At 34.2% G+C, this 20210-nt stretch overlaps 3 protein-coding genes across 4 annotated transcripts; 1 reads left to right on the forward strand and 2 right to left on the reverse strand.

The window, feature by feature from the left end:
- Positions 1-252: 252 nt before the first annotated feature.
- LOC111418496 (macro domain-containing protein CT2219-like) lies at positions 253-1234 on the reverse strand. Its single transcript, XM_023051039.2, has 3 exons — positions 883-1234; positions 656-824; positions 253-601 (listed from the first exon to the last, which is right to left on the reverse strand). Exons 1-3 carry the CDS (start codon positions 1216-1218, stop codon positions 306-308), a joined length of 801 nt encoding a protein of 266 aa, XP_022906807.1. The 5' UTR covers positions 1219-1234; the 3' UTR covers positions 253-305.
- Positions 1235-5308: 4074 nt separating this feature from the next.
- On the reverse strand, positions 5309-6279 carry LOC111418497 (uncharacterized). Of its 2 annotated transcripts, none has more exons than XM_023051040.2 (4): positions 5966-6279; positions 5628-5910; positions 5451-5570; positions 5309-5392 (listed from the first exon to the last, which is right to left on the reverse strand). In XM_023051040.2, the coding sequence occupies exons 1-4, from the start codon at positions 6133-6135 to the stop codon at positions 5324-5326; spliced, it is 642 nt and encodes a 213-aa protein (XP_022906808.1). In that variant the 5' UTR covers positions 6136-6279; the 3' UTR covers positions 5309-5323. The 2 variants fall into 2 exon arrangements, with proteins under 2 accessions (XP_022906808.1, XP_022906809.1); XM_023051041.2 differs by having other exon boundaries at positions 5309-5403.
- A 43-nt stretch (positions 6280-6322) lies between these two features.
- LOC111418495 (ubiquitin-protein ligase E3B) lies at positions 6323-17742 on the forward strand. Its single transcript, XM_023051038.2, has 12 exons — positions 6323-6652; positions 6711-7185; positions 11537-11725; positions 11780-11971; positions 12030-12219; positions 12279-12524; positions 12584-12755; positions 15527-15964; positions 16028-16591; positions 16651-16780; positions 16830-16994; positions 17051-17742. Exons 1-12 carry the CDS (start codon positions 6492-6494, stop codon positions 17333-17335), a joined length of 3207 nt encoding a protein of 1068 aa, XP_022906806.2. The 5' UTR covers positions 6323-6491; the 3' UTR covers positions 17336-17742.
- Positions 17743-20210: the final 2468 nt, after the last annotated feature.

The raw sequence follows: 20210 nt of genomic DNA on the forward strand, positions 1-20210 counted from the left end.
ACGAATTTTATAAAAAAAAAAAAGACTTAATTTTTTTCCAATTTACTTTTTTATATCGTATTTATTAATAATTTTTTTTTGCAATTTGAAATTTAAATAAAACCTATTTATTTTATAACAATTTTTTTTAACTAAAGTAATTAAAGATCTTAGTGACTTTTTGATTTATTGACGTCATCCACCCAAATCATTTAGTCCAATAGTCATTCGATTGTACTAAATTATTAATGAACTAAAAAAAATTTATATAAATGAAAAATACAAAAACTTTATTAATTAAAAAATCAAATTTACAAGATTAACTTCTATTTTAAAGGAAAATAAGATTGTAAAACGCCTTGGTAAATAGTTACATCTTGATCAGCGAATAAACAAAAAATAATTCGATCAACCTTTGAGGAGTTTGATTCCAAAAATGAACGTACTTCGTTTACTGCTACATGAGCAGCCGGTTCTAATGGGTAACCATAAATTCCTGTTGATATACATGGAAAAGCTATTGTTCTTAAGTTTTGTTCGAAAAATAATTTTAAACTGTTCTTGTAACATTGGCTCAAAAGATCTGGCTTTTCCCCCTGAGGTCCAACCGTATGTATAACATCTAATAATAAAATTTTATATTAAAATATTGATTTAAAATTAATTTCATAAATACATTTAGCTGGTAATTCATATCCCCCAGTTATTTTAGCTTCGCCAACATTACAACCCATTAAAGTTTTACATTCTTGAAGTAAAAAATGTCCGGCAGTCCTATGGATAGCCCCATCAACACCTCCACCACCTAATAAAGATTTATTCGCTGCATTTACAATAGCATCAACCTAAAATTAAAAGAATTAATAATTCTTTCCCTTGTATTTGTTATGATTACAATATAACCTCTAAATGTGTTATGTCACCTTTATAGTAAGATATTTTATCCGCTAATTCTTTATTCATAGCGGGATTGATTGTATTTCTTGGTAATCGTGGTATTTCTTTGGCCAATTCTGATGTTTTGTTTTGAAAAATCGTTTTCCAAGTTGGAATTGTGGATACAGTTACTATTTTAAAACTGGGCCCCTTTTTTTGAGACGCGGTCATTTTTACAAACTTTTCTTTTTCTGTTTCCCAAGTCATTGTGGTTTCACCCGAATAATTTTTAATAAATTGCGAATATAAACAGGCGAGGTTAGGGGGTTTGAGAAAAATACGAACTGATAATTTCTTCAACATTGTTGCCACCACTTTCACAAAAAAAAATCTGAACGTTAAAAGTTACTAAAAATAACTATGGTATTTTTAATTTTAACTTTAATTATAAAAATATTATGAGATAGATGGCATTAATAAATTAAAATTCTTTTTTACAATTAATTAGTAAGTAATTAAACAAATTTAAAAACGAGAACTTTTATAATGAATTTCTTTAAGTGTCGTTAATTTATCTTTTAAATTTCTTTAAATATTAGCTCTTTGTTGACTATGAGAACTTTAAAGGTTATAAGCAACTGGTGGTAACTCAATTTAAAGAAAGAAATAGTATTTTTTAACCTGCAGGCTAGAAAAACCAAACTTAGTATACAGGGTGATTCTCAACCTATACGCATAAACTTGGGGTCTAAACCAGAATGTTTGCGGGTCTCGGCAGCAGCATGTATACGATTCTGCAATATTTGCTCAGTATTAACATCCGTGGTCTACACTACGCTTTTTAAGTGACTCCAAAAATAAAAATCAAGAAGATTGAGGTCGGGCAATCGTGCTGGTCAAGTCATTGGATCATCTTAATTTATCCATTTTCCGGAAAATACATTATCTAGATGTCGCCGCATATATCGTATATCTAGGAAAGTAAAAAATTGTTACACTACAATTTTTTTCACCTATTAGGAGAAAATAAAAAAAAATCATCTTCATATAATCATAACAGAAAATATCATAGCATTGATTCATTAACGACTGTTGTATATTGTTGTTAATTACTCAATCATAGGCTTAGACATCTAAACGTACGTAGATTTAGAGAAGAGCTCAAGTCTTAGTTCTAAAATATTGCAAGCAGGTATTTGAGTTTTTGGTTCTTGAGTTCTCTGAACATCACTGAGAGATCAATCTTCTATATCTTTTCTATCAGGCGTATGCTTAATTGATCAATAACTACTACTCCCAGTTCAACAAATTCTGCATTTCTTTTGCTTTTCTTCTTCTTAATCATGGAGTGACAAGGCCCTAGGATAGAGCGCAACTCCTTTTTATTTTCTGATTTTGAGGTATATTGTATATGTTGGTGATGACTTTCCTGAGGCACGCTGCTGTCAGGTGTTATCCGGTCCCGGTAATCGAGAAAATCATCTCCAAGGACTTAGTTTTCGATGGAGAAACGCAGTGTATGTTATACGAATGTGCAAGTGTGATGCAGATGATCCGAGCGTTGTTGGTAGCCATCATTGATGTTAATGTTGTTAAGACGAAGACGAACCAGTCCATGTAATCAACCTTGTGAATGCTTAAGAGACTTTGATTTTGACCAGAAAAGACTTTTACTTGACGCAAGTGTAGTAATTCTTAGATGATTGCAAAAGTTGAAGATTCATCTTCCGTTTGGGCGTTTAACCGCCCATAATCCTTACAGAACCTCTTCTTGTTAACGTTGATATTTATTCAAGATGTCATGACAGCCTTAGGGCAACTCTATTGCCACTACAAGTTTGAATACCTGTTAAGATATTCCTCGATTGATGTGTAAAGTATTGCAAATCTATTCTTTTACTATTCTTTTATTTTCAATTGTCAACGCAATTGTCTGTTAATGTATATTATCAAAATGTTAATGGTCTTTGTACAAAAACACTTATGTTAATTGTTCTGATTGTACCTATGATTTGATTGCTCTATCGGAAACTAATTTAAATTCGGATCTTGGATCTAATGAATTATTCGTGGATAAGTACAGAGTCGTATGAGCTGATCGTAAGTTTGATTTGGTTGGACATAACAGAGGTGGTGGAGTTCTGCTTGCTATAGCTAGTCATCATGATGTTGAACTGGTTGATTCTACAGACATTCAGTCTTTAGTACCACTCGTCGATATGTTGATTTGCAAGTGCTCTTTATGGTCAGTGACCTTATACAGGCTGTTCCGTATCTTCGGCATCAGAGCATTACACGGTTGTACGATACATTATTCTGAAGAATGCTCTGATGCAGAAGATACGGGACACTCTGTATATCGTGGTGGTGTACATACCTCCTGATAATCCGCAACCTGATTTACTATGTTTCTTAGACGCCCTAGAACATAGAGTTTTGAATTATCCTATCCTTATCCTTGGTGATTTTAATTTGCCTGAATATATTAAGGCACCTGGCATATCAACCAAATGTGGAAAAATGGAGTTATTTCGGAACTTTAGTGATTTTCTGGACCTTCGTCAGCTCGATCATGTATTAAACTGTGACAATTGTCTATTGGATTTGGTTCTGACAAATACTGATCATCAATTTGATCTTGTTCATGATGATTGCCCCTTCGTCTACGAGGATCAGTACCATCCTTCCTTAAATATTATAATGAATGTACTGACAGCAAATGATGGTTTGCCAAACTTTTCGTCTTTGGGTGGTCGCTATAATTTTCGAAGAGCCAACTTTCCTAGCTTGTATGATGAACTACTTTACACGGAATGGTGAGATTTTGGATTTATTTGTTCCTAAGAGATTGTGTCATAGATCCTCATACCCTATTTGGTACACCCCAGAAATTAAGCGGCTATTAAAGTTGAAAGAGTATTATAGGAGGAAATGGAGGAGAATCAATAGTGCTTTCTATTCAACGGAATATAAAAGACTGAGATTTTTGACTAAACAGAAAATTTCTGATGCGTATACTTCCTTTACTACTTCCTATTAGTGCTGAACAATCGCTTAGTTCTGATCCCCGTAACTTTTAGAGTTATATAAGATAGAAAACAACGACCTCTCGACTTCCTGGGAAAATGATGTGTGATAAGTCCACCTACACTGATCCTGAAAAAATACTTAACGCTTTTGTAGTTCAATTCTCGAGAGTATATTCTGGTGTCTCTGCTTATAACATGGTTGATGTACACTCTACGTATCCTCCAGTATTTGTTACCGACGTCACTGACGAACAGGTTCTTCATTTCCTAAAAACGTTATCTAATAAATTTACTGCTCGTGATGATGATCTTCCTGCATTTTTCATTCGTGATTGCTGTGCAGTTTTTGCAGTTCTGCTTCATTTAATAATTAACCTCTCCTTAAGCACTTGCTCGTTTCCTAAACTTTGGAAGCGCTCACGCATTGTTCCTGTATTCAAACATGGCGAACGTACCAACATTACTGATTATCGACCGATATCGTTATTGTCCAATTTCGCTAAAGTATATGAACGGATTATTTACAAGATGATTTATCCGCAGGTTCAGTCATTTGTGTCACCATATCATTACCAATCTCGCAGTGGTTCAATCACTGAGGTGATTTGTGAATCTTTGGATGGGGGCGGTCAGGTAGACATGATTCATCATGACATCCTCTTGTATAAACTTAGTGCTTTTGGCTTATCTCCTAAGTTTATGAAACTATTTACGGTTATTGCGAAGTTTATTTACGATTATTGCGGTTAGTTTTACACGCAAGCTGTCTCCTCTTCCATCTTCTTATTACATAGAAGGTGTTCTTCTTGAGAAACTATCTACAATCAAGGATCTGGGAGTAACTTTTGACCACAAATTGTCTTTTGTACCGCACATTGAAAATATTGCATCTTCTGCAGCGAGGATCCGTGGTTTCGTTTTGCGCACCTCGCGTGCTTTTTCTGACATAGTTGTGTACAAGTCTCTGTTTTCGACCTTGTATTGTCCAAATTGGAATATGGCTCCGTAATTTCGTCGCCACATTATGTGTGTCATAGTCTTATATTGGAGAGAATTCAGAAGAGATTTCTCAAATATTTATCTCTACGCCTGTACGGATCATATCCGGATCGTGGAACGGATGACACATCCCTGCTGCGGCGTCACAACTTTTCTGCACTAGACGTAAGAAAAGATGACCAGTGTATCAAGTTTTTACAGAAATTAGTGCAAGGTGGTCGCTTGTGGCCAAGGCACAATGATTAAGATTACATTACCCTGAAACTGCTCATTATGTTGTGGTGCCTCGGCTTTATCAGATAAAATTGTAGATCTTAAGCCGAGGTCACTTGGGGCCGAGGCTCAATAATTAATATCATGTCTATCTAAAACTGGTTATCAAAAGATTCCTAACATGATTTAACACTCTCGTTAAAATAAAAAAATATCTCTGTATATTTTTATTTTTTATACCGGATGTAGATCGTTACATAAATAGCATTTAACAGCAAGCCGCAAATGTTCTGCACCTAAAAAGGAACTTTAAAAAGAAAAACTTTTCAAGTTCATTATCTACCAGCAACTTACCAACATCGTGGGATTATTTGCTGCCAGTGCTACCAAGACCCAAAGAAAAGAGGCAGTCATCGATAAAGTTGTTATTATTACATTTATTGCACCACATTCGTTGTCTCTAATCATTTGTCTCTAAATATATTCGTAATGCAAATTGATCATTCGTTGATTCAATAAAAATCGACTTACCAATTTAGTGAATGGCGAAGCTAAAGTTACTATAGATAATGCACCTAAGCAAGTACCAAATCTGTTACAAACCGTATCTGGATCTTCAAATTGTGCGTAACCAAGTCCGGCTAAAACCATGAAAAATCCTTTAATTAATGGTCCTAATACATCTCTCCATTTATTGTTAGTGTAAACGAAGTGCACGCTTAAATTTATTCCATCTACGATTATTTGGAGGATATGTGTGCATACTAAAGTTTGGTCGCATGCTAAACATGCATGCCTAACACCTAAAATAGCCCTAAAAAAATATGTTTCCTCACAATATTGTTAAAATATTATTTTGGTGTTCTTACAAAGATAAACTGCTTACTGTTCCTACTGCTGACTGTTTTGTGGCATCCTTTTTAGTTATAATCTGATAACTAATTGTTAAATTTGTTAAAGATTTTACTATTCCAACGATCACCGCCAAATTTGCCATCTCCCTTCGGTAAATGTGCAACATCAAACCTACAGAATCCATTTTTTATTGATTTTTTTAAATAATTTCTACCGAAATTTTATAGATTTTTTAAAATTTCTCTTAATTTTTTCCATTTTATAGATCTCGAAACGAGACAATTTTGATTAATTTTGACAGTAATTTGAAATATTTAAAAACAACCACACCTTCGCCATCTATGAACTCACCATAGAAATCTGCAATACCGACTTCATTAACCGTTAACGTCAAAGCAACTGTCAGTTTTTGTTATTGTTATTAAATCCGGTTAGAAAACACTTGTAAAAACAAAAACGTTAAAAATGAATCAAATCTCATTCTTACGAACGTTTTACAAAACCAATTCTTATAAGTGATTAAAAATTAGTGTCGTAACGATGTTTCATAGAGCAGAAAATACCAAGGGTACCTTCCTGGAGCAAACTAAAGCAGCCAGGGAGGAAAGAGCCTTTGAAAAACGCAAGGAAACAGCCGCTATTGTGCTACAAAAAAATATAAGAGGATGGTTACAAAGGGTGAGATTTACAAAAGATATACTGTAAGTAAAATGAACGAATTCATCGAATATTACTTTATAATATTTTTTTCGCAATTAGAGATGAATTTGATGAATACATTCCCGATATTCCTGAATCAGAAAAACCCGTTTTAAAACCTTCTGTACAAGTTTTCCATCAAGTGAGTCGTTTCATGATTGTATGGCAAAAACAAAGGGATAAAGACAGGTTTGCGAGGTTATGTCGTTATTTAATCGCCAGTTTGGACTCGGATTCACCCAAATTAAGTTATGTTGGAATGGCTTTGAATAAAGATTATGTTATTAGATGGATATCACACATAAACGATATACTTTGGAAGTGTTGTGGTTATTTAGAAGATTTAAAACCTGAATTGGCATCTGAAATGATATTAATTTTATTATTTTTACATATGCTAGTTTCTTTTACCACCACAAATACTTGGGTTATTTTAAAAAATAAAAATACTGAGGTATTAAAAATTGGTATGAATCAATTGTGTGCTAATATTATGGGGCAACTATTTCATAAAGGTTTTTATTTAACTTTAAAGGTAAAAAACATAATTATTACAATATAACCTCGATATAATGGAATTCCTTAGAACACACTTTGCATATAATGGACAAATTATTTTGAAATCATGTTATTAATATTATCTATTTAATACAGTACCACTCAAAAGTGTGTAACTTTTTTCCTACTTAACATTCTTATCTAAAATTTTAATACAGTATAACACACACCAGTTTTTATAAACAAAACCAAGGACAGTAGAATCTAACAGGACTGCTGCATCCATTGTATTTTTGTAGTCCACTACGGGTTGGTCGCCCGCACTCTACATCACACTATTTGCCACGCCTGGTAACTGTCTGTATTTTTAGAGGTTATATCATAGACTTTAATACGTCTAAAAACATAAAACTTCAAATATAATATGAATACGTCTAAGATATAACCTCTAAAAATACACAGCAAACGCATAGACCATAACAACAGCTGGGCGTGGAAAATGGTGTGACGTAGTTTGCGGGCAGGTTGTCACAACAATGGATGTAGCAGTCCTGTTAGATTCTACTGTCCTTGAAACAAAACAATTTATCAAAACAACGCAAAATGACAAATCCAACAATTGTAAAAACCCAAGGTATTTCTGAAATCTCTGAACTCTGGAGTACTCACTAGACTGGGATATCCATTGTTGGCAATGACAGCCTTGCATCTATGGAGCATGGAATCAATCAAAGAGTCTATGATTTGGTCGATCTTTGCCCACTCCGCCTGCAGCTGCCAGAACTTTTTATCGCATGTAGCCCAAACGCCATTCAGCTTGCGTCCCAGAATGTCCCAGAGTGGTTCAATGATGTTGAGGTCTAGGGATTGGCTGGGCCAGTCCATTACAGTCACTCATCGTTGCGCGAATCAATTGGCAACGTCCCTGGAACGATATTAAGACATGTGGCGGTCAATTATTATGCTCAGAATGCGGATGAGGGGAGCCGTTCCAATGGCGCTGAAACACCCCCACACCATGACGCTACCACCGCGGTGCTTCATGATGGGCAATTGGTATTTGGGATCAAAGCGGGTGTCAGAGAGACGGCGTATCCACTATATGTCATCAGTTCCAATGATCAGGAACTTGCTCTCGTCGCTCCAGATTCTTGGCCGACACGAACGGTTTCTTCATTCCTCGTCGCCCAATGAGTCCAGCAGCATTTAGCCTTCTCTTGATCGACGCCACAGATTACTAGCGCTGCCACAATTCACGTTCAATGTCCACACGCTAAGCCTGGCTATGTCCGTACGGCGTTCCTGTCCTCGAGGCAAGCGGTAATTCTTAGTCTTCCTGGACGTTTTTTTATCACAGAGCCTCTCTGAGTTCGCCAGTTCTTAAGAACTCTGGATACAGCAGACTGGGTGATCGTTAACTGCGCTACTAGTTGCGTCATCTTCTGACGATGGCTTTCCACGATTCCTTTCTGCATCGCTTCAGAAAATTCACGAGTGTTCTTTCTCATTTCCATGTGTGTAAATACATAATACATAATTCTTGCGACCATAAAACAGCTTTAAGCTGAGAAATATTGTGTGAAAAAAGAGTGATTGGTGTAACCACAAAAAAATTATGCCAAATTTTTCAAAATATAATACACTTTTGAGCGGTTGAGTACCGCTCAAAAGTATATTTAAATATAAATGTAATATCAGTATATTTAAATATAAATGTTAACGCTCATAGAAAAAATCCAACTTGGATTATTCCCTAAGTTGCTCTATCCCATATTCATACAGTGCTGTGCAAAACAATAAGTGTGACTTGAAAATAGTTTTTAAATGTATTTTGGTTGTAAAATATATAAGAGTAAAAGGTTAATACGTAAAATCGGAACTAGTAAACGATTATTTCAAACGAAGCCTTTGCTGCCCTGGAAGTGTATTTAGGGTCGTTGTCTTGCTGAAACTTTCACCGCAGAGGCATATTGTCATTAGCGTAGGGCAACATGGTATTTTCATGGTATTGTTATTATTATTGCTGCCGGACTGAGGGGAGCGGCCCCTCTTGTTACCGCGACCTATAAGATCTATTGTAACTTTAGCCCTCCAAAAGTTTAGGGCAAATGTAGGTCCTTGGTGAACCTTAGTATTGCGCTGAGGTCTTGAGCTTTTATTACCTTTTGTACACCTACCGACAAGGTGTCAAGAGAGTTTTGCCGAAAATATTGTGTTTTAGACGGCCTCTGGCGACGCAATTGCACAGTATATGTTCAGCTGTTTCTGACTCGTCGTTGCAAAGTCGACAAGTTTAATGCTCAGCTTGTCCAATGTAGAAGAGGTGGTATTTTAGGGGCGCATGGTCGGTCAGGTAACCTGAGAGAGTCCTTAGATCCCTTTTGCTGAGGCATAAAACCTCTTTGATTTTGTTTTGCGACGGAGTTATCATACTCTTCGTTTGCCTGTGACCTGGAAGTTCTTTCCAGCGTAAGGCTACTTTTGAGACCTCCCTAGACTTCTCTCAGGTTGCTGGTACACTCTTTAATCAGTGCAGAGTCACACGTGTAGGCCTGAATTGCCTTTAAGGCGGCCCGACTGTCTGTGAAAATGTTTATCAATGCACCTTTCTGTCCCTTCTGTAGGTTCAAAGCGGTGCAGAAGTTTATAGCAAGAACTTCTGCTTGGAAAATGTTATGTCCGAGCTGAGGGGCAGTTTAATGCGGCTATTTGGTCCACTAATGCCAATACCTACTCCGAATCGGTCCACTAATATGTTATAGATTTGTTCATTGTAAGCAGAAAAATTAAACACAAGTTAACACATGTGCTCAATTCTCAAAGGTAACTGAGATATAGCCTATTAACGAATAAACTGATTTATTTAAATGTGTACATAAAATATCAAAATTTGGACTTTAAAGGAAGGGTTCGAATATCCCACCGCCTAACTTGATGCACTTGGGTGATCTCTTGGAGATATCACACACTGTGCTGCGTAATTTATACTGATGTGCCTTGATTCGTCCAGCACTGGCCGTAATACGAGCGATTAGCTCGAACATCGCTTTTCAGCCATCCCCACATTCCGTAATCTAAAGGATTAAGGTCCGGTGATCGAGCTCGCCAACTGATATTGCCCCCATGACCAATCCACCGTTCCGCAAAGGTTTTGTTCAGGTATTGCGTCACTTGACGGCCGTAGTGAGCAGGGGCCCCATCATGCTGGAAGAACATATTGGCTCTGGTAACCAAGGGAATATCTTCTAACAGTATTGGAAGCTCATTGCGCAAGAAGTCTAAAAATCTGTCCGCTGTTAGACGCTCGGGTAGTACGAAAGGCCCAATTAAGTTATTGTCAATCATTCCACACCATATATTTACAGAGAATTTTACCTGAAAATTTGTTTCAACACTGGTATGTGAATTATCCTCAGACCAGCAGTGATCACTTGGACTGTTATTGATTCCATTACGAGTGAAAGTGGCTTCATCAGTAAAAAGTATTACAAAATTCACAAAATTCCAATCTCCTGGAAAAGTCTGTTGGTTCAAGGTGTTGTACTGGTTGAACATGGAATGGATACAAGGTATGAGTACGCAATGTTTTCATACTTTTACATGAGGAACACCACGACGAGCAAAAAGTCTTCTTGTACTGGTTCAGAGTTCAGAGTTTGCACACCTGCACGTTGAGAATGAATACTTGTACTTGGAACAGAACCGGTTTCATGCAATCTGTTGAATGTTCGAGTAAATGTTTTTGAATCTGCTAACACTTGGTTAGGAAACCATCTCCTATAGTCACGACGAGCAATACGTGCATTTCCATTGCAGAATATTCTGCATGAGTCAATATGTGTGGCATTATCAACAACTTAGTCGACACGTCAACCAAATAATGTTAAATGTCATACATTGACAACAGTTTCACAACAGCCGTGCGTTATATCAATTTATGCATTAACTGGCTGTATCTCAATTACCTTTGAGAATTGAGCACATGTTTTTAGGAACTATTCTGCTTAAAATGAACAAATCTATAACATATTAACGTATGTACTTTTCCTCATGAATCACCCTGTATTATGAACCATAAGTCTTAAAGTAACAACATTGCAACACACGAATAGAAAAAATTAATTTGCTAATTCAAACCCAACCCATCCCATGCGTGACGTCACGAACGGACCTTCGAGCTGTCCATCTGTTACTGTTATGGCACTTATGTAACACTTATATTCTACCGTCCATGGTATAAATCCGAATTTGTGTACATTAAAATTATTCATTCAAATTTTATCATGTAACTGACTTTTAGCTACAACGGACACTTCCTTCCCCGTATTATTCCGTTATATCGAGGTTTCACTGTATTTCATCATTAAATTGTTTACGTATTTTTTTAGAGTTTACTTTTACGAGGTTTGGGAAGGTCAAAAATTTTATTTAAAAATGTTTCTTTATCAGCTATTGTTACATTGGCATTAAGACCTTTGATTTCTGCAAATTTTTCCGATAAGTTAATGACTATGTTTTTGATTCATATTTTATCAGTTCCTGGACTTATTCAACACTTAGAAACATTAACACCTGAGGTAAAAAAAAATGGATAATTTAGAAATAATTTTGTTTAAAAGTCATCATTTTAGTGCATATCCAAATTAGTTTCGCATAAAATATTTCCGAAGAGTTTGGAGTTGTTGGCAAGCCAACAATCAATGAGAATTGTGTTTAATACGTTAGAAGGAAATTATGCTTTATGTTTATTAGCAAATTTACTTCAATTGGCCCAAGTCGAAAAAGACACAACTTTACCTGAATTATGTTTTCCTACTTTCACTGTAAGAATAATTTTTTTTTAATTTAATTTAATACATTTTAATTCTTTTAAATGAAAAGGTTGTTATAACTGGATTATTAGAAAGTTGCCAAAACTATGTAGTTAGTAAACAATCAAACTTAACACATTGGCATCCAGTTTTGGGTTGGTTTGCTCAACCAATGGATCCATCTTTACATGCTGCAATGCCCCATGTTAAGAGTCAATTACATATTTTATGGAATTCACAAATGATATCAATTTTATTAGGTTTGAATTATTTAAAATTTGTACTAAACATTTTTGTTACATTTTTTGTAATTTTATAGGTAATTATTTATCAGAAATGGTTAAAGATGTTTCATTACCTCAAGTAGCAGCAAGTCCAACTACGTCTCATTTTAGTGGTGCTAATTTTATAAAAAGAGCTTTAGAATCTCGCGGAAATCGAGCCAATACCCAACGAGTTTATCGATCGTTGGGGAGTCCAGAGGTTTATCGTATCGTTCTTTTATGTTCCATGTATCATACAGCATTGAATACATTAACTCAATTAAGACTTGATATTTTAACCGGTAAATTTATTTATAACGAAAATTATTTTAAAAAATTGTTACTTTTTTTTGTTATTTAGGTTTGTGTTATCAAGGAGAAATTTTATATAATTTATGGTTATTTCTTTGTTCGCTTGGACCAAATTGTGGAATAAAAACTTTTCTGGATCATTTAGCTTTTCATACTAAAAGTAGCACACCTGAATTTCAACTTTTACAATTATTTGCGGATTGTATGACACATTACATAACGTAAGAAATATATGAGTACAGTGGAGTCTTGATAATCTGAGTTTAACTAAAACGGTTGTAACTTGAGAACAAAATTTGAATCTGATTTTTTTGAACTATGTAAAACTTACGTATATACTTATACGTAAATAAGTATATACTTAAATTATTTATTAAAAAAGATAGTGATTATTTTTCTTTTGCAAACATCATCTTTTGCATTAATTTGTACAAAACGTGTTTCTGTCATTTTCTTGTCATTACACTTCTTCATCACATAGTCATCGCCGTAATTGGGGGCTTGCAATAATGATGAAAACTTAGAATGCACTTGTTATTTCAAAACTTCATCATCGTTAAAATATTTTCCACGTTTCGCTGTTTCAGAAAACTGAGCACATAAAAACCAAAAAATTCCCTCTATTTTTATCCATAGTGCCCTAAACCACCAGCAACTAATTACTGACTTAAAAGCGAACACAAAACACAGTTTCACTACTACGTACAAAAAATCAAATACCAAAGTAAACCTAACCCATGCTGATGATTACAGAGCGGTCACCAAATTCTACAAAGAAAACAAAATTCCGTTCCATACCTATCAAGATCCCTCCAGTAAACCTCTTTCTGTGATCTTACGCAATGTCCCGATATCAATATCCAATCAAGAAATTAAATCCGAATTGAATCAACTAAACCTACCAGTCATAAGAGGCACGAGTTTGCTTAATAAGTCGAAATACCCCATAGCTTTATGCGCAGCAGACCTAGAAACCATAGAGAACGCCAAAGAATTCTATCAAGTCATCTTTATGCATGATATCCCGACTGACGTAAACTTCGAAATAGCCATGTTTGCGGATGACATGTTAATAATGATTGAAAACGACATCCTTATTGATGCTATTGAGACACTTCAAAGGTCAGTGGACAAAATCCAGAAATGGTTATCAAAATGGGTCATTCTGCTCAATGCCAGACCAAGATTTTTTTGCTAAGACCTTATCGAAATGCTCCTTACATTATTATAAACGATCAAGAAATGCAGTGGAAAGCAAAAGATGAAGCCATTAAATACCTCGGAGTCCTCCTTGATCACCGCATCACTTGAAAACTCCACATAAACTGAAAGGTCAACCAAGGATATACCAGGCTTCGCCAATTGTATCCTCTGATCAGCAAAAAAATCACCAGGAGCTCCATGAAGACTTAAATGTCCCAACTATCAGCGAATTTATTAAAAAACTAACTAAAAAGTTTAGGTAGTGACAAATTTCTTGTTCTTAAAGGTACATTTTTTGAGAACCCATCTTTAGCACAATTTCATTGCAAATTCTTATAAATTTGTGGATATTTTCAAAACTAAGTTTGTACAGAACTAAAAGAAAGTTAGGAGTAGTTGAATTCGGGTTACTTAGACTCTGCTGTATTCAAATTAAGTATATCACGATTAAAAATATCACTTTTAATTAATAAAAAAGATTCATAATTACTTTGATGTTAAATTTTAGTGTAGAAATACTTTCTTATCATCAAAAATTTGTATATGTATTTCATTCATCTTCACATATGTTTTAGTTAATGTGCAAATTTCCAAATGTTGGTGGGTATCCATTTCAAGTGATACGAGACAGGTTGGGTAACTGTTCCACTAAATGTACTGATTATTGCATTCGTAGAGGTTTACATTGACTTATGTTATACGGAACTGATGAATCCTAGGTTTATAAATTAAGAAACATGTTATTCATCAGACTATCTATTACATATACTATATTTGCTAGCTTTGCAGCGATTGTTTCGAATATCGGCCGGAACATACAAATATAGGGTTCGATATTATCATCAAATATCCTGCATACAACTTTATCAAGATCAAATTTCTGTCACCTAACACCACACCCTTCTTACAGTCAATGAATGAGCAGGTAATTTCAAACTTTAAGTAGCTATACATATACGAAAGCTTTTTTTCACGGTGTATCCTGGTGACTAATGATACAGATTTGACCCAGCAAGATTTCTGGAAAAATCATTTCAATATTATACACTGCATAAATTTCATTGATATAGCCTGGAACAATGTCTTTTGCCGTACATTGCAGTTAACATGAAGAATACTTTGACCAACTTTTGTGCCTGACAGACATTTTAAAGACTTTGTGGAGGAGGCAGATATGGTACAAGACATTGTCAAAAGTTTGGAGTTCGAAATCATCGAGGATGATGTGGTAGAGTTACTGCAGAATGATAGTCAAGAGCGCACTCCAGAAAAACTTGAGAAGGAATTGCAATTTGAGCATGTGAAAGCTATGGAGAAGGAACATTCAGTAAAAGAACATGTGGTGCCAGATGCTTCAACTGCTGAAATAAAGGATATTTGCAATAAGTGGAATGATGTGCAGACTTTTATTGAAAAATATCACCCTGACAAAGCTGTTACCAGTAGGGCAGTGGAAATTTTAAATGATATTGTAATGGCACATTTTCGTAAAATTCATGTTTCTTGTAAACAATTTTTTGATTTTGTATTTCAAATTCTATTCATGTTTCAAATAGGAAGTATTTTCCATTTTATATATCAACACTGTAGAAGTATTTTCTTCACATCTTCATGCATAAAATGAGTTTTACAACAAAATTCTTAAATATTTTACACATTACATTATTTCTACACTAAAATTTAAGTAAATTTAACAATTCTAATGTATATTGATTGAAAACTTATGAATTACTAATCTTAATATAAAAGGAATAACTCATATGATTAATGAAAAAAAATATTTTATTAGAATTTTAGATGATATGGAAATGTACGAACAACAATATCCCTTTAGATTAACAGATTTAATCTTAATGTCAAGTTTTGTTAATGTATTTTTATACAAAGCGGTTTTGGGGAATTTATTTGATTTAAAAACGATACAAAGCAACATTCTATTCCAATCATTACACACGTTATTAATGGTGCTATATAAAAGAGATTGCAGAAGAAATTATTCGCCGCAAGGACATTGGTTGATTAAAGAGATTAAAATCTCAACGTTTATGACGGATTTAGATAAAGGGAGAAGAGCCCCGCAACTTTTATTGCAAAGTATGCCTCATATCATTCCTCACGAGGAACGAGTCCGTCTATTTCGGAAATATATCACTAACGAAAAAACCGTTTTGGGTTTAACAGAATCTGCTTGTGCTTCACCACAATCTACACTAATTACAATTCATCGGTAAGTAAAATAAAAAAGTCTTACAAATGATCTCTTAATTGTCTCAATTTAATATTATTATAGAGCAAGAATTGTTGAAGATGGTTATAGACAATTAGCTTTATTACCAGCTCAAGCTCTAAAAGGTGTAATTCGTGTACGTTTTATAAACGAGCAAGGTTTAGATGAAGCGGGAATTGATCAAGACGGTGTTTTTAAAGAATTTCTTGAAGAAAGTATAAAAAAAATTTTCGATCCAGCATTAAATTTTTTTAAAGGAACTAGTGAAGGACGTTTATATCCATCTCCGACGTCTTGTATGCAAGAAAACCATCTCCAATTATTCGAATTTGTCGGGCGAATGTTGGGAAAAGCCGTTTACGAAGGAATCGTCGTCGACGTTCCTTTCGCCCTTTTCTTTTTAAGTCAAGTGCTGGGACAAACCGCCCAAGCGCTTTATAGTTGCGTCGATGAATTGCCCTCTTTGGACGATGAATTGTATAGAAGTTTGAGTTATATTAAACATTTTAAGGGGGACGTTGCCGACTTGGATTTGACTTTTAGCGTTGATGAGGATAGTTTGGGGCAATTGGTTACGCATGAATTGATTCCCGGTGGAAAAGCTGTGCCTGTTACAAATGAAAATAAGTATGAAATTAAAATACGAAATTAATTAAAAATAAATTATTAAAAATTAATTTTTTAAGGATTAATTATATACATTTAATGGCACATTTTCGGATGCACGTACAAATTAAGGATCAAACAAGTGCATTTATTAGAGGTTTTAGGTCAATTATTAATCAGGAGTGGTTATCACTTTTTTCAACACCAGAAGTAAGTTGATAACATCATAAATTATTTGAGTTAGATTATTTGTTTTTAGTTACAAAGATTAATTTCCGGTGATAACGTTCCGCTTGATTTGAGAGATTTGCGGAAACACACTCAATATTATGGAGGTTTTCATGATTCACATCGAGTTGTGTGTTGGTTGTGGGATATTTTAGAAAAAGATTTTACTGAAGACGAAAAAGGAATGTTCTTAAAAGTAGGGTGTATTCCATAAAGTTATTTTTTTTATAATTTTTTTAAAAATATCTTCAGTTTGTAACCAGCTGTTCAAAACCACCACTTCTTGGTTTCGCACATTTAGAGCCCCCTTTTTCAATAAGATGCGTTGAAGTGGGTGATGATGAAGACACAGGAGACACAATCGGCAGTGTAATTCGAGGATTTTTTACGATAAGAAAAAAAGATCCTTTGAATCGTTTACCGACGTCTTCGACCTGTTTCAATCTTCTAAAACTTCCAAACTATCAAAAAAAGAGTACTTTAAGAGAAAAACTTCGTTATGCTGTTACTTGTAACACTGGTTTCGAATTGTCGTAATGATTTTGATTGGGAAAAGAAAATGTATTTAAAATAATGAGAAAAAAAGTATTGTGATATCTGTTTCTATAATTAATTTAAATGTAAGTGTAAATAAATGTATATTTTTCAGGATGTCATATCATTTTGTAAAAAGAGATTTAAAGAAACAAATTGCTAAATTATTTTATTCAAAGGTGCAATTTTTATTTTGAATTGTTTAAAAGCAATCCTATTTTTTGCTGTGTAATATTAATGCGGTCTCAATGTGTATCAATAAGTGTTTAAATGTGACTGCTATGTAATTACTGGTGGATCAATTATGCTCATTTTAAGTTGTTATTATTTTATGTATACGTATTAAATTGTTATTATTGTATTGTGAAAGAAAATAAGACTTATATAAATAAATATATTTCCCAATATAATTGTGTAGCATTAAATTTCTTTTATTATTATTATAATGTTATTGTTTAATATTTAAGGAATATATTTCCATTAACTGTTGTTATTTAAAATAAGTTTGTCATCAAGAAATATTTTTAAACCTAAGTTTGAGTGAAAGAATCAGAATTTAAAAGTAAAAGAGAAAGGAAAGTAATAACATTTTTAATAGCTCTAATATGACCTCAAAATCATTTTCTGGAATTAAAGTTGAAACGAGTTTATGACATGATTGATTTAATAAGTGTATGTCTATTAATTTTAATTCCTTAGAAAGGATAAGAAAAGGAATATTCTTAATAAACTGCTTCTTTAACCCTTATTTTATTTCCATCTACTATTTATAGCTTTTCAGTTAATTACCTTATTGTTTGAAATAAGAAATTTTGAACCTTGAGAATAATAGAAATAGATAATATATACAATTATTAAGTATTTTGTGGTTTAGATTTACTTTTTCGCGCAACATCGTCATTTTCAGTAAGAATTAAAAACTAATACGACGTTTTGATGGTACGTCCTAACAAAAATTAGGATTAAATTATGTTTAAAATTATACCATAAATAATGTCAGTAAATAGTTTTTAGTTATCCCTAAAATTTTTGCACAAGTAGGTTCTGTGCGGAGTTAAAGTAAAATAACTCCGTAACCATTAGCAACCGGCTAAAAAACGCGGAAAAACAACTATATTAAGTTTTGATTTAATGATGCTTGAAGACTCCGAACACAACTTCGAACTTGTTGCTGAAGAAGCTTGCAGTATGGCATCCGAAATGTTAAAAAAAAAAGACTCAGCAAGACGCTTAACCCGAAAGTTTCTAGAACTAGAAACTATCTAGTGTTAGTTCTAGTGATAGTGCCAGTGTTAGTTCTAATTTCAGTATAAATTTATCATTAAATGTTGAGACTGTTAACGATTCTTGTTCAAGTACTTTTATTATCTATCACCAATTTATAATACTAATTTGTACAAAATTTTGCAACAAGATAAATTTACACTTACAAATCTTGCATTTTGCGTATTTGGATCAAACAACCTTTGCAACTTGTCCAATATGATAAACATATCAAACTTCATCATATCATAACCCAAGAATCCTATTAAAAATTAAGCTTTTAAGAGAAATTAATTCTGTTGGCAACACAACTTTACTGTGCAATAAAATTGTTCTTTTTTCCACTCTTTAAACAGTTGGCAGTAAACATCATCAGATAAACCCAACACTACAAATTATAGTGACATGGCCTAATTTCCATATATTCCTAGTTTCAACCATTAAGCAAAAGTTTATGGCCATTGTTTCCCATTGTTTAAGTATTGGTACTATTAAAGCCTGCTTAATTACATGGTTACCAGCAGTATATTCCCGTCCGATTTCTTATTAATTAATTTCGCCAAAGGATTGAACTACGCAATCGCCCCGAAGAAGGTCCCAAAAGGCCATTCGAAGGATGCCCGCACTAAAAGCCGAAGACATCCGACAAGAAGTTGCGAGAGTACTGAAATCAGCAAAACCACCGAAATCTAACTAGACGGTTGGTGAAAAGAAGGCACTCCGGTCTATTAAAGAAAAGTCAGAAATCGTCGTATTACCAGCATACAAGGGGAATGCCACCGTTGTAATGGACCAGAAAGAATATGACGACAAAATGATGAACCTACTGGACCCAGCCACCTACAGGAAGATTAAGAAGGACCCCACAGACAGAATCGTAAGGAAAATGAAGGACTTGATAAAATCCACAGGAATTCTAGCAGAACAGCAGAAAGGATTGTTTGTGCAGGCGCCGGTACCACCAAGAATTTATGGACTACCGAACATCGACAAATTAAAGCAATAAATATTCAGAGCTGCTTAGTCATTGTGGGACCCCTAACTTCAGATAAAAAAACGCATCTCCAGACACTCTTAGACCTTTTATTAACATGTGCAAATTGAGTAAAACTTGCCAATGATTCATTACACATTAATAAAATTTTGTTTTGTGATTACAAACGTGAAGATATTTTTAAAGAGTTAAAGCAGTTTTGCAAAAAGGTCGGTAAGAATCCTAACAACGACTAATGAACATTTATTTTCTAAACCCATTGCATCTTAGTCGCAACTGAGGTTATCCTTAAAAATCTGATCAAATCCTTCTTTAATAGTTTTTAGATGACTTCATTTTGTACTTCATATGAAATTATAAAACCTAGTTCACTTTTTCATTAGATTCCCATTAGCTTAAATGAAAGTGATAGCGTGATGACGTCTGTTAATCTACCAATAAGTGGCAGTACACCTCTTTGCCGGCAATGTCTTACAACAGCTTTTTGCGTTCTAGAAACTTTTATCTTACGTCGAGCGGCTGCGATGCCAGGTTAGGACTATCGAATGTCCTGAAAGGCTATTAAGTCTTGGTGATTTAATTTTCCTATTTTTAGTGCAAAGGTCCGACCTTTGCGACCTT

Source organism: Onthophagus taurus, chromosome 2, assembly GCF_036711975.1.
Source record: "Onthophagus taurus isolate NC chromosome 2, IU_Otau_3.0, whole genome shotgun sequence".
In the NCBI taxonomy this organism is placed as follows: domain Eukaryota; kingdom Metazoa; phylum Arthropoda; class Insecta; order Coleoptera; family Scarabaeidae; genus Onthophagus; species Onthophagus taurus.